Below are 21,234 nucleotides of genomic sequence, written 5' to 3'. Positions count from 1 at the left end.
TAGTTTCCAGGGGAGATGAAGGGCTGGGAACCACTCTGCAGGGACAGAGTCTGCCTGTAAGGGAAGAGAATTTTTAAAATAAAGTCAAAGCCATTGCCAGGTTGGGGAGCTGAGATTATGGGGTACAATGGAAGGTCCCTGATCTTTTTATAAATGTTTCCAAATGTTGCTGTCACATCATCTTTTCAATTATAAGCCAACGAAAGCCCACAGAAATGCATGAGGCACTCCTGCTAACGAGTTTCCATTCTCATTAGTGGGCAGGAGAAAAAACAACACCGGCCAAGTTGGGGACACAGATGTTGGTGTAAAGGCAGCCGGAGAGGCAAAGATGAACGAGTAGTGTGTGCCCGTGTCTAGCTCCCTTGCCCCTTCTCTGCTTCCCTACCATTCTGAGAGCTGCAGGCAGAAGGCGTTGTTCTTTCATCATCCAGATGACGGGCCTTCTGCATGTCCATCCACCCAACACTTATTACCAACCTCTGCCGGCAGCAAGCTCCCAGTGCCACCCAACCCTGTCTGGGAGGTTCCATTTCCGTCCTGTGCCACCTGCAGGCAGGGAGTTTATGGCCTGGGAGTCAACATGAGCAGAGCTATGGGGCCACCTGTGGCCCGTCTGTCTGTTGACTATCACGCTCTCAGGTCCTCCTCCTTGACAGCTGCCGACGGGCAGGCAGAGCTGGGGATGGAGGGGAGAAGCCGAGACTTGTGGTCTTTTCTGCTCCCGACATCCAAAGGCCCCTGCAGTGTCCTGCTGGAATGCAGGACCTCTACGGGTCAAGAGGACAGAAAGGCAAAGGGCGGGCAGTATTTACCCCACCTTACCTGGGGCCTGAAGATATGGCTGAAAACCAAAGTGCTGAGTGCCAGGCACAAATGCACTGGAGCCGGAGGGGAACTTGCAATCTCAGTTTTGCTCATATGAGCAATGGGGACACAGGATGTACAATTCACAACAGGACTTGAGGGGGAGGGAATAAGGCATGGAGGGTGCTCGGCGGAGGGCCTGGCATCTAAGAAGTGTTGGATGAATCGTAGCTGCTAAGGTTACTACTGTCATGGTTTATTATTATGTGAGATTACTAGATGCTGGGGGAGAAGAGAACTTCCTGCGTTAGCTACCCCTCCCGCCTAGCAAAGAAAACACAAACACAAGTAAGCCAGGAGCTAGAAGCAAGTTGTGAAGCCATGTGACTGTTCAAAGCCTTGGTTCTGACCCTCTCCTAACAAGCTTCTCGGGCTGTGGGCCTCTCCTGGGCCCGAAGGAAGGAGAAGAGCCGTGCCCACTCACGGCTCTGTGTAATGTGCTTTCGATCTACGTGACCTCGGGTAATCCTGGCCTTGCAATGACACCGTAGGGACATTTTACTGAAGTCATTACACATGGGGAAATGGAAGTTCAGAAATGTACAGAGTTGCCTGAGGTCACACTTCCGGGAATAGTCCTGGAGTTAAGAATAAAACTTGGACCTGTCAGCGACCCAGCCTGTGCATCTGCCGCAAACGTCAACCACACTGTCTACGGCAGAAAGTGCCTTGACCCTTCTCACTCAGATCCACGTTTTCTGAAAGCTGATTTGAGAAAAAAAAGGGGGAGGGAATTAACTAGCATTTCCAAAATTCTAAGAAGTTAGATTAGAATTTAGGATAAACATAAGGATTCAGAGATGCAGTCGACAGGAGTCTTCAAAGGTTTCTATTTTGAGGAAGTTACCTTTGTGCCCAAGTGGCTGAAATGAACTGAGAAGGGCAGGCTGTCTTTGCCAAAGGAAACCGGGCACTGCCTCCCTGAGGCTGGTGACGTGAAACCAAACCCTGACTGCTGGCATCTGGGTGCCTTTATTCCTGCCAAGAGGTGACTTTGTTTCTAAGAATACAAAGGACTAAAAAAGGTATCCTGGAGACCACAGCAGTGAGACAAACAGCTCTCCCTCTCCCCTTAATTCAACCTGGGTAGGTCAGGAATCCTTCTGTCCCCAAATCCAGAAGACCGAGAAGAAGAAATTCACCCGATATTTTTGGGTTTAAGTTTTGGTAAAATCAAAACTCGGAAGAAACCATCTGGTAAGGCTCTAACTACTTTCCATCCTGTCAGTCCTCCTTATAAAGGAAGAAGGCTAGGGTGCGTACCTTATTTCCCTCTCTCCTTCCCAAATACATCCCATTTTCTTTTCAGCAATGCTGGTTTCCCCAAAACCAAAGGTGAAGCACAAAACCAAAGAAGGGCAATTCTATTTTACAGGGCAGGAAACAAATGTTTGCAAAACAACACCAACAGCAACAACTAAAATCCCAAGTGTTGGGGACAATATATAAGCAGAAACAGAGTGAATGTCAAGAAGTCCTGTGTACGAAAGCCCAAGACTACATTTCTTGTTCTGATTTCCAAAACACAGCTTAACATTGGTTTGCTCAATTACAAAAAGAAGTCTCTTTAGGCACTCAGGAGATATGTTGACTATTAACATATCAATGACAACAACAAAAAAGGTACTCACTGTGCTTGTTTCTTTTATGGATTTCAGTAGAAAGAACCAGCATTCCTGACACATTCTATGCTAGGCACAGGGACTCCATGACCTAATAGTACAAAATCCCTCTCTTCAAAGAACCTACAGAGTTGAATGTATGGAGCTAGCTTACTGCCTCTACAGTCAGAATCACATATTTGCCCATGTAAATATAATGTTCTCAATGATTCCCACAAATTAGATTGGGAATAACGACAGTCAACATCCCCTCTCCTACACATCACGTGACTTAAGGCAGCATTCGCCTGCTCTTTTCATAAGAATGGCTGTATTCTCCACACTAAACATACAGTGGTATCCGTGAGCAAGGAGCACCCGTGTGGAACTCATTTGAAAATGTTCCTCAAGTTTCACAAGTCTAAGGTGGAAATCATGATGAGCACCAAGTTCCCCACTGCATCTGAGAGTAGAACACAGATTTGTAAGTTTCAGAAAATTTTCCTTCTTGCAACTCTTAAAAGCTAGGCACAGCAGGGTGTTTTCACAAAATGAGGGACTATGTGGCAAGAGGGAGATGGGGCCCTAATCCAGAAGAGGGAGCGAAGAATGCACCAGCCCAGTAGCTGGGTGGCTGACCTGGACGGCAGCCAGTCCAGGGTGCATGAGAAGCTGGGGGCTTCTGGAGGGGTGTCACCAAAGGGACAATAACCTGAAAGATTCTGAGTTGTCCGACCATTTGGAGAAGGGTATGAGAACTCTGTTAGAAACGTTAGAGATGAATTTGTATAGGTACGTAAAAACCAGACAAAAAAAGAGGCAATAACCAACCCTAGGAAAAAAAGTTTTACAATCCAGGAAATGGTTCTAATACATCACACATGAACCATGCTGTATGTGACATTTACAGGCTTGTAATACAAACACTGAGTGTTAATTAAACCAAAAATTGTGATATAACCAGACTGGGGAATAGGAAGGGAAGAGAACAAGTTCTCAATTTATTTAGAGAGCTAAGTCCTGGTCTTCCACAGTAAGAAGTCAACAGAAGCTGTCTGAAATTAATGGGCTGAAATACACAGCGTGAACATGGTTTTTTGGAAATATGGAGATAATATAGGAAGAAATGGCTGAAAAAGCTGTTAAGTAGCTGTCCCTAAGGAGTAGGACCGGGAGGTGAGGAGACCTGGGGCAGAGGACTGCTGCTTTTCTTTACCGGCCGTGAGTCTGGTTCAATTTGGTTTATATACAAAGCGCATGTATGACTTTATTAAATTAAATAAACAGCCAACTGAAAACGACGCTGGAACATCACGGAGTTTTTTGAGGAAGAGAAACAACTATAAAGGGAAACAAAAATATTGAGAGTTGTGCTTCAGGATGTTTATTCTAGCTGGTCACAAGTTCCCTTGGCTGGAGAGGAACTTGGTCAGATCACAGCGTCTTCCTATGGCTCAAATACTCAGGACGGCTGAGCAGAAGCCGGGGTTCTTGTCTGCCTGCAGGTTCACCAAAACACCCAACACCCCCCAGCGAAACCCCACCAGGATGAAGACTGTCCCGCAGCTCAATCTTAATACTCAGATTTCTTTTCTGACTTGGGAAAATGCTCATTTGCTTTTTTCATGGTTATAATCCCTGCAGTCATTCCTCACAGCAGTTGTAAACAGCGACAAAGGGGAATGTAATCCTTAAAACTCAAAAAGTTACTCGCGCTGGGCTATTTAGCTACCCTGGGGGTTTAACGAAGGACTTTTCCAAATCTGTAAGGTCACTTTCTTTCCTGTTCCCACTTCTCCTCCCCTCCCTGCTGCTTGGGGAGGCTGCAGAGAGGGTGAGGACCACTGGAACTCTGGAGTCAGCTGGGGTCCAAGTCTGAGTCCTGGTGCAGGGGCCACTTCCTAGTGGGGTCATCTAATATGGGCAAGTTCAGGGGCGCCTGGGTGGCTCAGTTGGTCAGCTCGGGTCATGATCCCAAGGTCCTAGAACTAAGCCCTGCTTTGGCTCCCTGCTCAGAGGGAAGCCTGCTTCTCCTATTCCCACCCCCCTGCTTGTGTTCCCTCTCTCGCAGTCTCTCTGTCAGATAAATAAATAAAATCTTAAAAGATAAAACAAAATAAATAAAGTAAATAAAATGGGCAAGTTCAGTGTCCTGGGGCAGCTTCCATGTCCATAATGCAGAGGTAATCCTAGTACCTATCTTGAAGGAGTGGTACAAACATAAAGTGAGATAACGTGTAGAAAATACATGACGCTGTGCTTGCACATAATTTGTTACTATTATTGCCAAGTAATCATGATTACTTCTTTACTTCAGACGAAGATCATGTGAAATTAAGATTATCCTGCTGACAGCCACGAAATGGAAAATACCAAAACTTAAAGCAGAGATTAAAAGGAACACGTGAGACACACAGGGTGATTCCTACTCATTTGCTACTGTAACGTGAGGCGGGGGTGATGTGCACCCAGAGCCTGGAGTGATCTGGCTCCCCAATTTCCCTCAGACACGTCAATGCCCGCTCCCTGAAGCACGGAGAGCCTGCCCTTGAAAGTGCCCGTCACCACCGAGGAGACACACTGGAACAGCCCAACTCCCAAAAGCGGCCACTGGGTTTTCTTTGCTTTCTTTCCTCTTTTTCGAAAGCATGGCTAATAGGTTCTATTCCAGAGACCCCTGGTGAGGCAGCTCGCTGTCTGTGAAAAAGGACAGAGAAACCCAGACAAATCTGGTCCTTGGCACGGGCGCCACTTCCTCAGACTAGAGCTGCACTACCCCGTCCGACATGAAGGTGGCGGTCTTCTCCCAAACTTGTTTCAAAAATTCCAAGTATCTGAAGAACGCAGTAAAACCCTGAAAAATGACTGCTGTCAAATAATACCAAGAGGAAAAATTATAATCCACTTAGGAATTTTAAGAAACCAAGACAAATAACTCATGTCAAGGGGGGCTAATGTACAAGTGGGAACAGAACGGGGATGGACAGATCACCTGCATTTGTGTCCTGTCCCTCTCCTTTGTGTTCTGTCCACACCCCTCCAGGACAGCCTGGGCAGCCTGTGATAACCCCTGGGGCCATGCAGGGACAGAAAGTGGCTGTGGGGCCAAGCCAAGGAGAGGGACCTGCACATTCAGTGCTGGGGCCAGGGAGGGGCAGGGGGAAGCTGGGCGAGTGGTGGGATGCGGCTGGGCTGGGCTCCAACTCCAGCAGGGCCTCTCCTCATCGAACTGCTCCAAGGCACCAGCCCTCTTCTGGCTACTTGGCACCCGGGCACTGCTTCATCCCCTCCCCTGTGCTCCTCTCAAAAATAAACAGCATCGAGAGCAAAGAGTAGAATACGGAGCAAAAATCAGTCCTTCCTGCCGGGATCTCATACCAGGAGGACCTACCTCAGCCCTGCCTCCCACTTCCACCATCACCTTCGTAGAGGGGCTGTCTTCCCCCACCAGGGTGCGGCTGTAAGAGCCCACGGGCCACGTGCATGGACAGCAAGTGGGAAGGCAGGCGTGCGGGGGTGCCAACCTGCCAAGGAGAACAGATGGAGCCTGGCCGGGCCTCTGTGAAATGTCCATAAAACCCAGATTTCCAGATACTTTCAATTGCCTCGTCCCCCTGATGGCAAGGAAAACGCAGGGTGAGTGCCCAGAGCGGCTCAGACACTACAGTAAACCACGCACCGATGGGAGAGAAGCAGCAGCGAGGATGGCTCGGCCACTGCACAGGGCAGAGCGGTGAAAACCACACCACACCACAGTGCACCAGCCCCCCAGTCCCCAAATGCTGCACAGTTGGTGTCCTACCCGAAAACTCGGCGGGCCGGGGCAGGGGGGGGCCACATAAACGCTGGGCACAGCCCACCATCAGACCTCCGCTGTAGGCTTCCTTGGAGACCTGGGAAGGCCGGAGGTGCTTTCTGACCATTCATTCTAAGCACAGGTGTGTTCATTACCGACACAGGGAGCGGAAGCCAGGTTTGCTGCTGTTTCTGGGGTGTGCAGCCCGCGGCAAGCTGCTTAACCTTCCTGGGTCCTGGCTTCCTCATCTGACCATGGGGCTGTCACCTGGCCTCCACGGGTCCACAGGAAGTTCCAACGACTGAGCAAACACGACAGTCCTGTGTGAGCCCCAACGTGCCGCACAGGTGCTGGCACAAAATGAGATCCACCCGCAAGCCATAAATGGGGGGGTGGTGGTGGAGAAGGGGCCTCTTTCCAAAGGACCAGAAACCAGATCTGCCCAGACAGCCATCTCCCCAGGAATGCATGAAAGCTCCGCCGCCAGTGGCCACAGCAGCTGGTTTTGGAGGCTTCTCCAAACCCTGTCCTTCTCCGCCCGGTCACAACACTGGCAAGGGCTCCCCTGGCCCTCTGGAGTTTCCACCTTGCTGCTGACTGTACTCCAGTATTTCTCCAATCTAGTCCCCACTCAAACTGCCTGCCCTTCATTCTGCCACAGGCCTCATGGATTTCAGACTTCCTGAGAGCTGCGCTGGTCACATTTTCCCAACCAAAACCAGGTTCTGTGATCTAACAAAGGAATTTCGGTTGATCTGTGACTTTAGGCCTTGGAAAGGAGCTATAAAAATACGAAAATTAAATCATTCATGGGGTCACACTGACCAACCGCCTTTCTGTTAAAGAAAAAGGGGATCTGCAGGACGTGTCTGCGGAAGTGCAGGGTGTCCTCCCTCAGAGGCCCGCCCTCGCCTTCCCCAGAGGGGAGGTGCTGGGGAAACGTCCTTCTTCTTGGATGATCCTTCCATGCCTGGTCCCCTCCATGTCACACTGTGAGAGAATCCACGATAAAGCACTTGCTTAGTAAGGGAGACCTCCCGAAACGCTGGTTATTGCTGCCACCTCCCCTCCAGCTCCTCAAACCACGGGTGCTGGATTCAGACAAACTTCCAATCTCCAGCTCTGCCGTCGATGAGCTGATTCCCAGGCTCAGTTACTTAAAACTCTCTGAGCCCGTTTCTAATACCCATTTCAGCAGGTTTATTTTGACGATGAGAGGCAAGAGCATGATCACAAGGCAATCCTGCTTACTCTCTGCTCCACGGCTCCTCAAATGACAGCACCGTCTCTGGTCCCCAAAACAGTCATCTCCACTATGCTCTTCCTCCCACAGCTAATCAGACCAAGGCCTTTGATGCCTCTCCCCTCGGACACTCCCTATTTTCTGTACCCCTTGGGCCTGGCCAGGCCGCTGCCCTGGTTTGGTTCTTGCCACCCAACACCTGGACCGGAAGGTCACTGCCCTACCCTAGCCACTCTCTGACCTGCTGCCACTATCAGCTTCCTAAAACACAATCAGACCACAGCTTCTCTTTCAAAAGGGGAATGAGATTCATGTTTTGCTACATATGTATTAAAACCGCTGGAAAGATTCATAAGAGGGGTGTCTGCATGGTTCAGTCCATTACGCAGCTGCCTTCAGCTGGGGCCACGATCCCACGGTCCTAGGATCGAGTCCCATATCGGGTTCCCTGCTTGGTGAGGAGTCTGCTTCTCCCTCTGCCTCTGCTGCTCCCCTGCTTGTGCTCTTTCTCACTCAAAAAAAAAAAAAAAAAAAAAAAGAAACCAAAACCAAAAAACCCCCCACAAGAATCTAGCAACAGTGGTTAGAAGGAAGGGAAGTCTCTCTCCATTCTTTTATGCTTATCAACTTTGGATTGTGTGAATTTATTACACATTCAAATCATTAATTAAAAAAAAATTATTCTGGTTTCCACCTGAATTTCAATACGGTCCAAATCACCCAGTGAGCATATCCTCTCAAGCCTGGTTTCTTCCATGTCTCTGGCCCAATTTTCAGCTACCTTACTACAAGATGTTCAGGCCACAAATACACTCGTGGAGTCTTCAACATGGTCCAGGGATGCCACTCTAATGGTCAGTGCCACACACGGAGACCATTAGAGCCCTCATACAGACCGGAGTCAGGCTGAGCACCTCTGCCCCAAATCTCACACTGCTATTAGGGGATCAGTCTTCTGGAACCACTGGAACAAACATGCTGCCTGCCGCTACAGCACGATGGGGGGACATGTTCTAAAGTCCAGGTGGAAACCCTCCTCGCTTCTTTGCCCCAAGCCCCGAGAAGAATCACAGCCCCAGACGCTGGAAAAGGAGCTCAGGGAAAGTCCAGCCCGACCCTCTACCCAAGGTGAAAGGCACTGTGACAGCCAGCCCGGGCTTAGAGAGCTCATATGTTGGAAGGCAGCTGTCTTTCTGTTTGAAGAATTTCTTTATTCCTTCAAAAGTACAGGGAGGTGGTTAAGAACAGAGTGGAGCCAAACCTTGGCACGGCCACTTCCTGGCGATGGCTCTTGGTAACGCACCCTCGTGTTTCTGAGCCTCTGTTCCACTACTGACAGACTGCAGAGCAGCACAGTATCCACGTCATCGTGCTTGGCATAGCGTGCTTGTCACACAGCTCAGGAAGTGCTGGCGGCTGTCATTACTGCTACAATATATAAAGGTATTTCCTCGAGTGAGTGCTGCTGTGCCTTCCCTGTTCAGGTTGTTCCTGTACCCACCACAGCATGCACCTCCCTTTTCTGCAAGACCCTGCTGTTTCAAAATCTAGAGAGAAGCACCTCCGTGTCCCTCCCTCTCCGTTCCAGTTTTCCCTTCTCCGGCTGTAGGAACTCCAACCTAAGGCAAGGCACACATACTCTTCTTGCTCACAGTGCTGCTCGTGCTGACATCTAGAACACCACAGGAATGAAAGGAGCAACCCTGTGCCTGGGAAGCCTGAGCCAGGGTTGGGGGGTGGGGGTGCCACAGCTATGGAGTGGGTCGGGGCTGGGCTGCGGGAGGGCTGGACGCACCTGCCACACACCCCCGGGGTAGGGGCGGAGGAATCCTGCTAGGCTTCATCAGGAAAACCACTCCCCCTGCACACACAGAGAGCCCAGATTTTCACTGGCCTAAAGGAGCCGCTGCCTCACTTGGCAAGGTGCTTTTAAATGGCCCACCCTGGGTGGGGGATCGTCCACTCAACACTTGAAGTCCTTGGATATGTAACACTGAAATTGTGTAGAAAAGTGTATTTTCAAGCATTACTAACCACTTCCAAAATAGTCTCTGTTGTTTAGAGTCTTCCTTCCTTTCTTCACCCTCTGCTGTTTTTCTCTTAGCTTCAAGTGGAGCCAGAGGTAACAGAGGGACCGATTTGCTGGTTTTCCACCAATATAAACAACCACTGATTTGGGGGAAACGCTGCCGCCCGGTTGGTACACGATGAGAAACCAGCAGGGGGCGCTCATCCCCAGACGACTCTTCTCCACGCCTTGCAGACTCCCAAACAAGCTCCTCAGATAGGAGCGGATCCTGCAGCCTTCTGGTCATCCTGTCAGGCTGCGCAGTCAGCAGACCTGGGCCGCCATCCCACTTTCAGTGGCTGCTGACTAGCAACCCCGGGGGCAGGCTGTGTCCCGGGATGAAAGAAAATGATGCACACTGCCGGCTGTCGCCACTGCTATCGGGCAGGTCTACTGGCGTTAGCACCGGCAGGGACAGTGGAGTCGGGGCCAAGTCTTCTGTGGTGGCAGTGGGCACACGCGTCGTAAACTGAAGAGGGATTTTCCAGAACGGCTGGTACCAAGGAGGCCACCCTAGCCTAGGGACTAGGAGAACCAGGTCCTACACAAGTGTGTGTTCGAGCCCGGGCCCCAGAACTAGCTTACAGCTTAGACGAGCCATTGCTCCAAACCTCTTCCATGAGAAGAAAATCACCACAAAAAGAAAAAATCACCTACCTCACCAAAGTGTGATAAAGATAAAAGATATCGTTAATGAAAACTGGCACAGCACCCAGCCCGTTAATATGTTTGTTCGGAGTTTGTCACCATGACCCATGACCTCACTGACTCTGAAGAGCCCAAGCCCTTAGAAGGAGGTAGGGGGAAATGTGTGTGTGTCTGTATGTACACAAAGATTTGTGTACATACACAACACAAAGTTTAAATTGTTTGGGGACCTTTAATTATTTGTCGCTTTGCTGGCTTCCTTATTGAATTAACAAGCTTAAGGTCTGATGCTGTATTTTCAATACTGTACATCGAACTTTGTTAAAAGGTATCAGTGGAATGTACTTCAGATGGCTTTAAATTCTCCTGTTGCATTAAAGTCTGAGAAGCCATACAAAGTCTGACAGCCTAAAGAATCCATCCACAAGCTCCAAGTTTTTCAGTGTGACCTTGGTCCTGAGGCGTCATTAAACACTCACTCTTACCGCACCCTGTGTTTGCAAAACAAAGCGCCCATTGTGGGATCTGAGAAGCTACTGCTTGGAACCCTGTCATTGTGCTTGAAATAATTTTGTGAATTATTAATTTCGATGAATCCCCTTTCGAGTAATCACCTTTTTTTCCCAAGGTTCTCTCCATTTCCTCCTTCCACAAGAGCCATCCTTTAGGCCCTTACATTTCTACTGAAATAAATTGCTATGCCATTATTCACAATCCCCCGTGTATTCATTTGCACACATTAAATTCATTTGTGTAATTCTGCCAAATAAGTGTTTATAACACAGGAATGTGAGAAGCCACATAAAAAATGACATGCATATTATAATGTAACAATATAATGTCACAACAGTGACAGACCTCTGGTTAGCATGGTCTAATAGACCTAACTGGGTGGCTCATCAGTTAAGTGTCTGCCTTCAGTTCAGGTCATAATCCTAGGGTCCTGGGATTGAGCCCCACATTGGGCTCCTTGCTTAGCGGGGAGTCTGCTTCTTCCACTCCCCCTCCTCTCTGCTTGTGCTGTTTCTCAATCTCAAATAAACAAATAAATAAAATTTAAAAAAAATCAAATCAAATCACGATACCTAAGTCATGATCCCAGGATCCTGGGATCGAGTCCCACATCTGGCTCCCTGCTTCTCCCTCTCCCCCTTCTCTCTGCTTGGGCTCTATCTCAAATAAATAAAATTTTTAAAAAATGAAGTGAAATCATGATATAAGCCAAAAACCATCAACATATATATTAGAAGGTATGCTTACTTTCTGAGATTATATATTTTTAATCTAAAGAGCAAGTGATTTTCAAACGGTGAGGAAGGGCCGTTACTCCACAGAAGCACTCAACGTCACCTTACGTAACGCGTGTGCCCCTCTCACGTCCTCTGGAACACGGGTTCAGGGAGAATGAGGCTTAGCTCCCTAACACCTGGAAGAGTGGCTGCCATGTAGGAAATGTTTAAAATTACTTGTTTGGATGAATTCCAATTTCTTTCAGTCCCCAACTCATGCCCCTGCTGAAGTATAATTATGTTCTCAAGAGGCCCAAAGGTGTTGACTCACAGCAGGTCTTGCGTTTACTTCGGGGCCTCTGGAGGCTGGTACTCAAGTTCAATCTTGAGAGCCAAACCTTTCCATTAATCAGTAGAAGGCCACATCCAGCCAAACCAGTCCGATCATCATGCGGACTCCTAAAAAATATGGCTGAAGCATGAAGGCTCTCAGGCCTCTGTTCCAAGAGGGTTGGGGGGGCCCTGTCCTTACGAAACTATTCACCAACTTTCTTACTGCTTTCTACACTAAGTCATCCCCTCCGGAATGTTCTTCTCCCTTATTCTTCCCCCACCTTCCAGGGGAAGGGCGACTTCCTCAAGGAAGCCCACCCTGTCCCGTTAATCACTCACAGTGCTCACTGCACTCCCTTTGCAGACGTCCCCATGCTTCACAGTGACTTCGTGTGTGTCTTCCCGGCAGACATTACACCGCACATGGGCAGACACAGTGCCCTCAGTGCCGTGCTGGGCTCCCCCCGGGACAGCGCCATACACGCAGGTGCATGTGTTCCTAAGCATTTACGGATTGGGCTGAATGAACCCAGTCGTTCTCAATGTGAAGCCCAAAAAATTAAACCCTCGTTCTCCTGGAGCCCGTGTTCCAGAGGAGAAGATGTGAAAAGTGCACACATGCAACAGCAGAAAAAGGAACTGGGCATTCCTGGCCCTAACAGGTCCATAACTGGAGAGGACAGCACAAGAGGGGGCTGCCACAGGCTTTTTAATCAATCAATCAATCAATTTTTTTTTTTTTTTGGTGTAAAATATTCTATCATCTTTTAACCAGAGAAACAACTACCACCTTGGGACTTTTCCTTTCCAGTGCCTTGGAGCTCTGTTCTTTAAAAAACGGTCAAAAGCAAAGAGAGAGACTGGGTCACACAGGAGATACCTAGACTGGAGAGAGAGAGAATTTCAAAACTGGCAGTGGTTTGTAGTAGTGAAAAGAGTATAATGAAATAGATTTGGGCTCCTGATCCCTCTGCTTATTCACTAAACATCCTAAACTGTTTAATGCATCTGGGCCTCAGTTTCTTTATCAGTGTAATAGAAAGTGAATCTACTCATGGAGCACTAGAAAGACAGAATGAAATAGTTAACCAGCGCGTACTCTGTAAGCATCGAGGTGTCCTACCAACACTAGTTATGCAAAGTGAAAACCATCGTGGGGCTGAAATCCAGTCTTCGGCCAAAGTATCCCCTATGCTTTCCAGAAAGAACAAGAAACAAAGAATTAGGAGGGTAATCTTTTTTGTTTTTATCTCAGCACCTCTCAAGAAGGATTTGATGCCATCACCATCACCCTTCTTAAAAAACCACTCGGCCACAGGAGAAGAGAGATCCAGCTGGCCTTTCCCTCCCTTACCCCAATAAGCTGCCTCAGTGGGCCTAATGACCTACTTTCCATCTCTTTCTTCATTTTTTTTTCTCCGAATTTCAGAACACGCTCTATTTTTCTACCAACTCCCAGATGTTCACAATTCATCAACAGAAACGTCAGAAATGTCCATGGAGTCTCCACTCTGGTGATGGCTTGTGGCATCCCCTGAGTCAGAGGCCGTCCGCGGAGCTATATAGTACAAAGACCCCAGAGAGGTCACCTCCGCCTGTTCAGTATGTGGGTATTTTACAACAGACGGTGAACTCATCCGTGACGCCTTCTTCTGACGACAGCACGACCACAGGGCAGGGAACACACAGAGAGCCTGGGACCTCTGTGCGTTGAGAGCCGCTGAGATCAGGCTGGTGGGGTGAGAAGGAGCACGTGGAAAGGAGTTGGGGAGGATCCAGAAGACAAACTTCTGCTTCCTGCCTTTTTGCCTCGGGCTCACCCACACACAGACGCGACAGTCAGACGCACAGACGCGACAGTCAGACGCACAGACGCCAAGGAGTGGGAGTGAAGAAAGGGTCTGGCGACTGTTGGGTGGGAAGGAAGGGGGGGCTCACATATGTATGGGAAGTAATGGGCCAGACCGAGAGACAGTGGCGTGATGGGCACTAGATGGGGCAGGGAAGACGGCAAAGAAGAAAAATGACAGAGTCCAGGTGCCAACGGGACTGGTGCTTCGCGTCGTAACGCACTGCTTTCTGTATTGTACTAGAACACCAGCTTGCTACTTCTCCGTAAGAAGAGAACCACTCACTGTCTTGAGAAAGGACAGACTTGCAAACGCAGTACCGAGTAACAGCTAACTGCTTAGGCTTGAGTTTTAAAGACGTGAATTTGAATCGCCAATCTACTAGATAGTAACTGTGTGACTTCAGAGAAATTCCTGAACCTCTGTTTCCTCATCTGTCCCACAGCACCAAACCTTATGGAGTTTTGGGGGGAGTAAAACGTGGCCATTTACAGAAATAGCTTGGCATGGTGCCAGCCACATGTCAGGGTTCAAGAGCTGTCACCTGCTGTTCCATTTTCCTAAACACAAGAAGAGCCTATTCAAGTCTTTCCCTTCAAGCTCCAGCATTCCCTGGAGTCTGGGGTCCAAAGCGCTCATAAATACTCGGCTCCACAATTCTACCTACTTGTCCACAGAAATACCTTTTTATGTACGTGAAAGTCTGGCTCTTCTGACCCAGGCTGTTTGGCAGGCATAGGGGAGAGGGAAAGGAGAAGGAAGGCACAAGAGTGTGAAGGGGAACAAGAATGGGACTCAAGGCACACCTCGCAGCACACTCACCGAGTCCGGGTCTCGCTGCTGTTCGAGGAAGGCTGAGAATTCCACCAGGCGAAGTTTGGTTGTGCCAATGGAGCGGCCCTGCCAGGCAGGGACCGAGGGAGCTGCGGCTGATGCAGGCTCGAACCCTGGAAGACCAATCAGTACCTTTAAGGCAGGCCCCGTGAGCCTTCCCTCGGCCCGAGGCCAGGGCTGGGGCCGGGTCCTGCAAAACAGCCCTCCCCCATCCCCCACCCCACAGCAGAGTCTAGGGGCAGAAGGAAGTCAGGCCGTTGGGGGGATTCTGGCCAAGGACCCCAGAGGCACAACGCTAGGTGGCTCTTCACGTCAACATGGGTCCAGGTTAAGGGCTGGAGCACACGCCACCCCGGACAAGGGGACAGGCTGGGCGCGGGCTGAAGAGCCTGGAGAGAATCCTGCAAGGACCCCAAGAAACTTCTGGGGACTGCCCACCTCCTTCCTTCAGACTGCGGTAACCAGCACTACAGAATTATCCCTCAGGATGCCCCGTGGCACTGAGACAGAGTGCAACTCGTGAACCCGCGTCCCATCGGGGGACTCGGTAACAGGCAGCAGCTGAACGGACTGACCCCACGTGCACACAGGAGCCTTGGGAGCAGGTGGGCCGGCCAGATTCCGGTTGCCAGCTGAGGCTTCTCTGGAAGCTCTTCGTTAAAGAGAGGGAACAGGGAACTGAAACCTACTCATAGAATAAAGGGTGGCTAATCCCCTCTCTGCCCTCGAGATCTGAATTGTCCAATTCAGCCTGTTCATGACGAGGAAGGAACCACAGCAACTTCCCCTTCCAAGGGTGACCCAGGGTCCTCAGTGAAAGTGATCGGGTTTCCCTTTTCTTTCTTTCCTTTTTTTAAAATTGAGATATAATTGAGATATCCACATCTTTTTTTTTTCTCCTTTTTAAGTAAACCTATTTTTCCTTTTTAAGGAAACTCTACGCCCAGTATGGGACTTGAACTCACGACCCCAAGATCCAAAGTGGCCTGCGCTATGGACTGAGCCAGGTGGGCGCCGCTGGCTTCTGTTTTCTTTAAAACCCCATCTGAATAAAATCCTGGGAAGTGACTGGGGGCACTGAACATGTCTGTGACCATTCCGAGTCCCAGGCATAAGGCGGGTAGGGGCGAGGAGAGGGTGCCCAAGGCACTGCTGGAACCAGGGACAGGCCTCTGTGGAGTGAAGTGATGGGCCCAGCTGCCAGCTGCCCAGGACCGTCCTCCGAGGCGGAGTCCCTTGGAGACTCACCTGGAATGGGGGCTGTGACCGCTGGCTGGATGGGGTAGGCCTGTTGCACGAAGGGCTTGACGCTAGGGGTGGAGGGTGGAGAGTCAGAAGTCAAGAGACTATAGCAGTGGCTACTCCCCAGGTCAGGCCTTGGCCAAGGCTAGGGAACCAACCTGCACCCCGTATCTGCCACCCCCACATCAGCCTGATTCCCATATGCTGTGACATCTAATTGAACCTCTCATCTCACCCCTGCAGCGACCACGATCAGGGCTCTCCATGCCCAGGCAAGGTTCGGGCCATGCTCAGGCTCCCCTTCTCTTAGCTAAACAGCTGAAGTTCTTTAGAGAACAGGTAGGCAGGACTTTCTTTCTGCTTTTATCTCTAGATGACCTTCAGCCTCCAGTTTACGAGGCCTGTTTCCCTTGCCCTCAAGGCAGCAGCAGGTTGTCTGTTAGCTGCCCTCATCCCCCGCAAGGCCAGATGGGCTGGGCCCCAGGAGTGCCTGCACTGTCCACTCTCAGACAGGCACTTTTCAGGAAGCCCCAGGTTCTGCCCTCCAAAGCCACAAAGGCCCAGGGCCCCCATGCCTGTTTCCAGAGGGACGGGCACTAATGCTTAGGGCACCAGCGAGCCACTTATGCCTCTCCTAGAGCAACCCAAGTCTCTCTCCTGCTCCTGGCCTCAGCGGATAATGGGAGAGGACTGTGGGATTCTCAGGTTTAATGTCTTTTCTCCTGTAAGTCCCCAGGTGGTCTGGCCCTGGGGAAACGCACCCCCAGGCTGCGCTGTGACCAGACCCTTGTTGTCCCTGCAGGCCCCTCCCTGGACTTACTCTTGTGAGGATCCTGGCTGCCCTGTTTGGATCATTCCTGGCCAGAACTGGAAGGCAAAGGCAAGAGGCATCAGGATTATGAGTTCCCAGGAAAGCACTGCTAGGGACATCTATAGATCGCACCCCCTGCTAACGACAGCGGGCTCAGATCGTCTGTCCGCCACAGAGTGACCCTCTCTAGACTCAGATGTGGTCATCGACATGCACAGGAGAGCACCCTGCATCCTTGGCCTAGCAGTCCTGGCGCTCCTCCTCCAGACTAGTTGCCCTGAGGGCAGGGACCAGACAGCAGCTCTCCCCTGTTCGCCTGACAGCTAGCAGAGATCTGGGCCCATGACAGGGGCTTACAACTATTTCATCCGACTGCTTTCTACACATGCACCCACCCACCCATCCTTCTCTTCTTCCCTCCATTTGCAAATGCTCCTTGTGTGACAATTCTGCCTCCACAGCTCACAGCACCAAGGGCCTGGCCGGCAGAGGACAAGCTCTGAACCAGAGGCCGAGAGCTCCAAGAAGCAATGCGGACACTGCCTTTGCTGTGCGCCTCCTGGAGGCTTCAGGTGCCTGCTGCCCCCTGCTGGACCGGCAGCCTGTGTACAAGGAGTTGCAAAGGGAGTCACAGGCGCCGCCCCCCCCCACTTTGAGTCTTGATGGCACCAGCCAAGATCACACCACCTAACTCGCTTTGTTACTCACTAATCTCATTATCTGCAAGATGGCAAGAGCAAGAACAATGAGAGGCGTTTAAGATTATTGAGAAGATGAATGAGATCATAACATTAACTTCTCAGCCCTTGCTAGGTGCAAACTGAAAACGGCAATACAGTACTTTGCCCCTTTAGGGGTTAGTTCCCTTAAAGGGACCCTGAGGACACAGGAAAAGAGAGCAAGGGCCATTAAAAAAAAAAAAAGGCAGAGCAGGTGACAACCCAGAAGGGCACCAACAAAGTGATACCCAATTCCATATCTGCGGGGACCCAGGATCCCCGCCTCCAGCTTGATCTCCCCACCCCCTCCCTCCCCCTTTCTCTCTCCAGCTCCCTCCCTTCCTCTCCCCACAGTGCAAGGGGCAGCATCAGCAGACCACAGGTGGTCCTCCCCTCCCTCACACCAGGCCCAAGAATAAGCGCCAGGAGGATGGCTTCCCGCCCATCACTCACCCCCACTAACCGCGCCTCCCGGCTGGGGGGGTAGGGTGACTTACCCCCGGTGCCCCCGGAAAGGCGGGGCGTGGAATCCCAGGCAGCCCCAGCTTGTTGTGAATGGCAGTGGCCGAGACGATCTGTGCCGAGGACATGGCGGCCATGTGCTGCAGGGCCTTATCCTTGGCCGTCTGATCCTTGAAGGTGACAGTGACACACAGACTTAATACGTAACACGTGGCTACTGGGTAGCTTCAACAGGCACAGCCACGAGCACATGGACTAAATACACAGCCACAGAAGAGGCCGGAGAAGCAAACATGCACGGATAAATAAACACAGCCAGAAGGCTAAAACACACTCAACCTACCGGAACTCTGAACCTGTAAGGAGACTACCCAGCGGCAAGGTTTTTTTTAAAAAAATGTTTTAATCCATTTTTTCAACAGAATGGGAAGCCTCTGAGAAGAGTGGTCAACGTATTTATTTTTCCAGCTTCCAAAGGGAGATTTCTCCAATGACTTAACACACTCAAGGGAAGGGGGGGTTGCAGGGGAAGCTCTGCATTGAAGCATACAGATGGAAAGAGGGAGACGGGAGGGGGTGGTGATGGATCTGGGGTAGGACCGTCCACAGGGTGCGGGCAGGCACCACCTTGAGTGCTGTCACGGGTCCACACTCCCAGGAGCTGCTGGAGGCATGCGAGGCCTGGGAGCCCTGGTAGACACCTGGTGGGGAGGCTCAGAAGCGGCAGGTCGGGTGAGGGGCCGTGACGGGACCAAGCAGCATGCTGGCGGGGGGGGGAGGTGCATGCTTTCTCAGGTACCCCCACCCACCATGGGTCTAAGGCTACACAGGTTCTCTCCAGAGCCGAGGACATAGGGCACGCTACCGGGCGAATGGCTTCTCCCTTCCTGAATGGGTCTTTTTCAGAAAAGCCAAGGCTGGTAACACAAAGCTAGCCAAAAAGTCTGCCAAGCACAGCTAAAATACAGAATACTCGATGTGGTGAAAATACTTACCATGCTTGTTACCTGGATACAACAATAAACAGTTTGTTAAAAGAATTGCGGACAAAGGCAGGGGTATTTTTCTTTTTCACTTAAAAAATATACATATTTACACAAACACACGATATGGGGTACAACAGAATGCACAGGACTATGGGTATTCTTCACGTTTTAGCAGGAATGTATGACCCAGATAACCATCTAGAAAGGCAATTGCCAACCAGTCCACCCATTGCGAAAACTACCCCCACCCCCTTCAAGCTGGCTCTGCGGCTTCCTTTAATGTAGAGGGAGAAACGGTCAGTCCCCCCCGGAGTGTGACCAATCCCGATGGTGCAGGGAGAGTTTCGCGCTTGGGAAACATGTCAAGGAGCCTGGCTGCTCCCAGAAGGGTTGATACAATCTCTACCAGACCCAGACTCCATTGGAACAGGAACAAAATGGTGGCACCAATGCAAAGAGAGCGGCCGCCAGAGCTGCCACTCAGAGTCAGCCAGCGCGTGAAGGTCAAGGGAAAGTTCAGGCTAAGACACAGTCGAGAGCTGGCTTCAGTGTGTACAGATTCACCCAAAGGTGACTCAAAAGCATGCAGAGCTACCAGAGGCTGGGCCAAAAGGAGAAATGGGGGGAAAAGTCCCAGTCTACAAAATAACTACTAGGGGCTTCTAAAAAAGATCAAATTAGGTGCTCCCAAGGTAGAGATACCACTTGGTGCTGTAACTGCCAGGAACACCGTGTAGGTTTTCAAAAAGCTTATATGGCCCCTTGGAAAAGAGCCTAGCACTTGCATAGAATTGTACATTTTATTCATTTCTCTGGCTCTCAACCGAGAAACCAATGGGCCTCATGGAACAGCTTTTGGGAGTTGTCCAAGGTCACTGGGATCGTCCTGAAGGGCATGTGCTGCAGCAGAAGGACAGGGTGAGGGCCCAGCCTGCAGGATCCCCTGTCCCCAACAGAGTGGCTCCAGGCAATGGTGTGGGGCTTTGCTGCCTCGAGTCAGACGGCACTCCCTGAGCAGACCCCCGGCTTGCTCATCTGAAAACTCTACCTACAGCTAGCTTCCTCAGTTAAAGTTTTGGGGTTTTGCTTCTTTTTTTAAAGAGCTGAATCATTTCAGATACTGAGATGCCCCCGAAAGACAAATCTTGATGTCAGTGGAATAAACGGAGCAGGTGTGCAAATGTCCTGAAGCCCCACAGAGCCTGACACACACAGCGATCTCAGTGCCAGTCAGTCTAGTCCTTACTGATCCCGTGGCCGCACCTGTCACCTGCCCCATCATCTCCGCAGAGGGGGATCCAGGCCCTGATGTACAGAAAACCCGGCTCCAGTCACACAGCACCCTGCTCAGTCAGGAGTGCCTGGACATCAATACAAACGCCCTGAGGGGTTCTTTTGGGATCCCTCACCTTGTACTCCAGCCCCCAACCCACCTAACCCTGAATGAGAGGTTATAAATGCCCTCACAATGACTTCTGAGCTAACATGCTGTCCCAGGTCTAAACACGGTCTACCACAAGGAACGGTCTACCACAAGGAACATGCCCTATAGCTTCAGGATAGGCTAGGGGAGCGGGGATAGTGGGAGCCCAGACCTCTTGCTGGTCTGGCAGATGCAAGTTGAGGACTAACTAGGAAGAGAGCTGAGGGCTTGGCTCTATTCCAGAAGTCTGTCACAGGTCCCCGTGTTTGTGAAACGCTGATGGCGGGGGTGACTCAGCGCCCCCAAACACAGTGTGTGCCTCAGCACCCTTGGGGGGGAGGGACTCGAGAACAGGAAGTTGGGGTCCAAATGGAAATGAGTCCCTCAGATCTCCACAGCCTGCTTTTATTCTATCAGGTGCTGGCGATGTTCCCCTAGGCTGGGCTGATGGAAAAGTTCTCGAAGATGCTCATGAAAGTTTGACCCCCCCCCTTTTTTTTTTTTTAACAAGAAATCAGTCAATGAGGAAAGGAGAAAAGTCCCCAGCTTTTGCTCTTTAGGTTACATAGCTTCAGGACAGGGCCATTTCCTTTTGCTAAATAAAGTAAGGTTGGACTCTTAAGCCCTAGCATTCCAGGAGGTACCTGAATGAAACAAATGCTCCAAAGCAGGAGAGCAAATCAACTGTTCCCATCTCCCCAACTTGCTCCACTCCCGTCAAGGGGAGTCCGGAGACGCGGCTTCACACCTGCCTCACCCTGACGTTATGGGTTGTCTTACCTTGGGCTAGTCACTGAACCCTCTAATCTTCTTCATCTATGAAATGAAGAGTTGCCCTTTTTATTGCCCTAAAGCTCTTCTGGCTCTGAACGTAAAAGCTGTTACGAAGTGTATGTTCCATTTATAAGCAAATACAGCTTAATACACATAGCCAGGAAGTACTGGTGAAAAGACAGCAAGATGTTAAAATTTGGGCAGCTCTTGGCTGTCTACCCTAACAGAGAGAAAGCCAAGTGGGGAGAGGAAATTTTATCTCAAGTAGGTAGACGTTCTTTCTGCACTTGACCTAGCTGAGAATAGGTAATTTTCTGCAAATGGACTAAAATGTCTATACCCGTGATT

The 21,234-nt window shown here is 50.4% G+C and overlaps 1 protein-coding gene across 11 annotated transcripts in view; it reads right to left on the bottom strand.

Moving 5' to 3' along the window:
• TEAD1 (TEA domain transcription factor 1) overlaps nucleotides 1–21,234 on the bottom strand; it is a 253,414-nt gene that overhangs the window by 35,472 nt on the left and 196,708 nt on the right. For 7 of the 11 annotated variants that reach the window (XM_032853505.1, XM_032853506.1, XM_032853499.1 and 4 more), the window contains 5 exons: nucleotides 18,699–18,710; nucleotides 17,739–17,873; nucleotides 16,532–16,578; nucleotides 15,718–15,779; nucleotides 14,458–14,582 (listed from right to left, as the gene is read on the bottom strand). In XM_032853505.1, the coding sequence (XP_032709396.1) occupies nucleotides 14,458–14,582; nucleotides 15,718–15,779; nucleotides 16,532–16,578; nucleotides 17,739–17,873; nucleotides 18,699–18,710 (381 nt within the window). The remainder of the gene's footprint in view (nucleotides 1–14,457; nucleotides 14,583–15,717; nucleotides 15,780–16,531; nucleotides 16,579–17,738; nucleotides 17,874–18,698; nucleotides 18,711–21,234) is intronic. The other 4 variants (XM_032853507.1, XM_032853500.1, XM_032853503.1 and 1 more) reach the window with 1 other exon arrangement.

Source organism: Lontra canadensis, unplaced genomic scaffold (genome assembly GCF_010015895.1).
Source record: "Lontra canadensis isolate GAN:19392208 unplaced genomic scaffold, GSC_riverotter_1.0 scaffold7, whole genome shotgun sequence".
Classification (NCBI taxonomy): Eukaryota; Metazoa; Chordata; class Mammalia; order Carnivora; family Mustelidae; genus Lontra; species Lontra canadensis.
The sequence above is the reverse complement of the archived record's forward strand: the minus strand, read 5'-3'. Positions and strand labels throughout refer to the sequence as shown.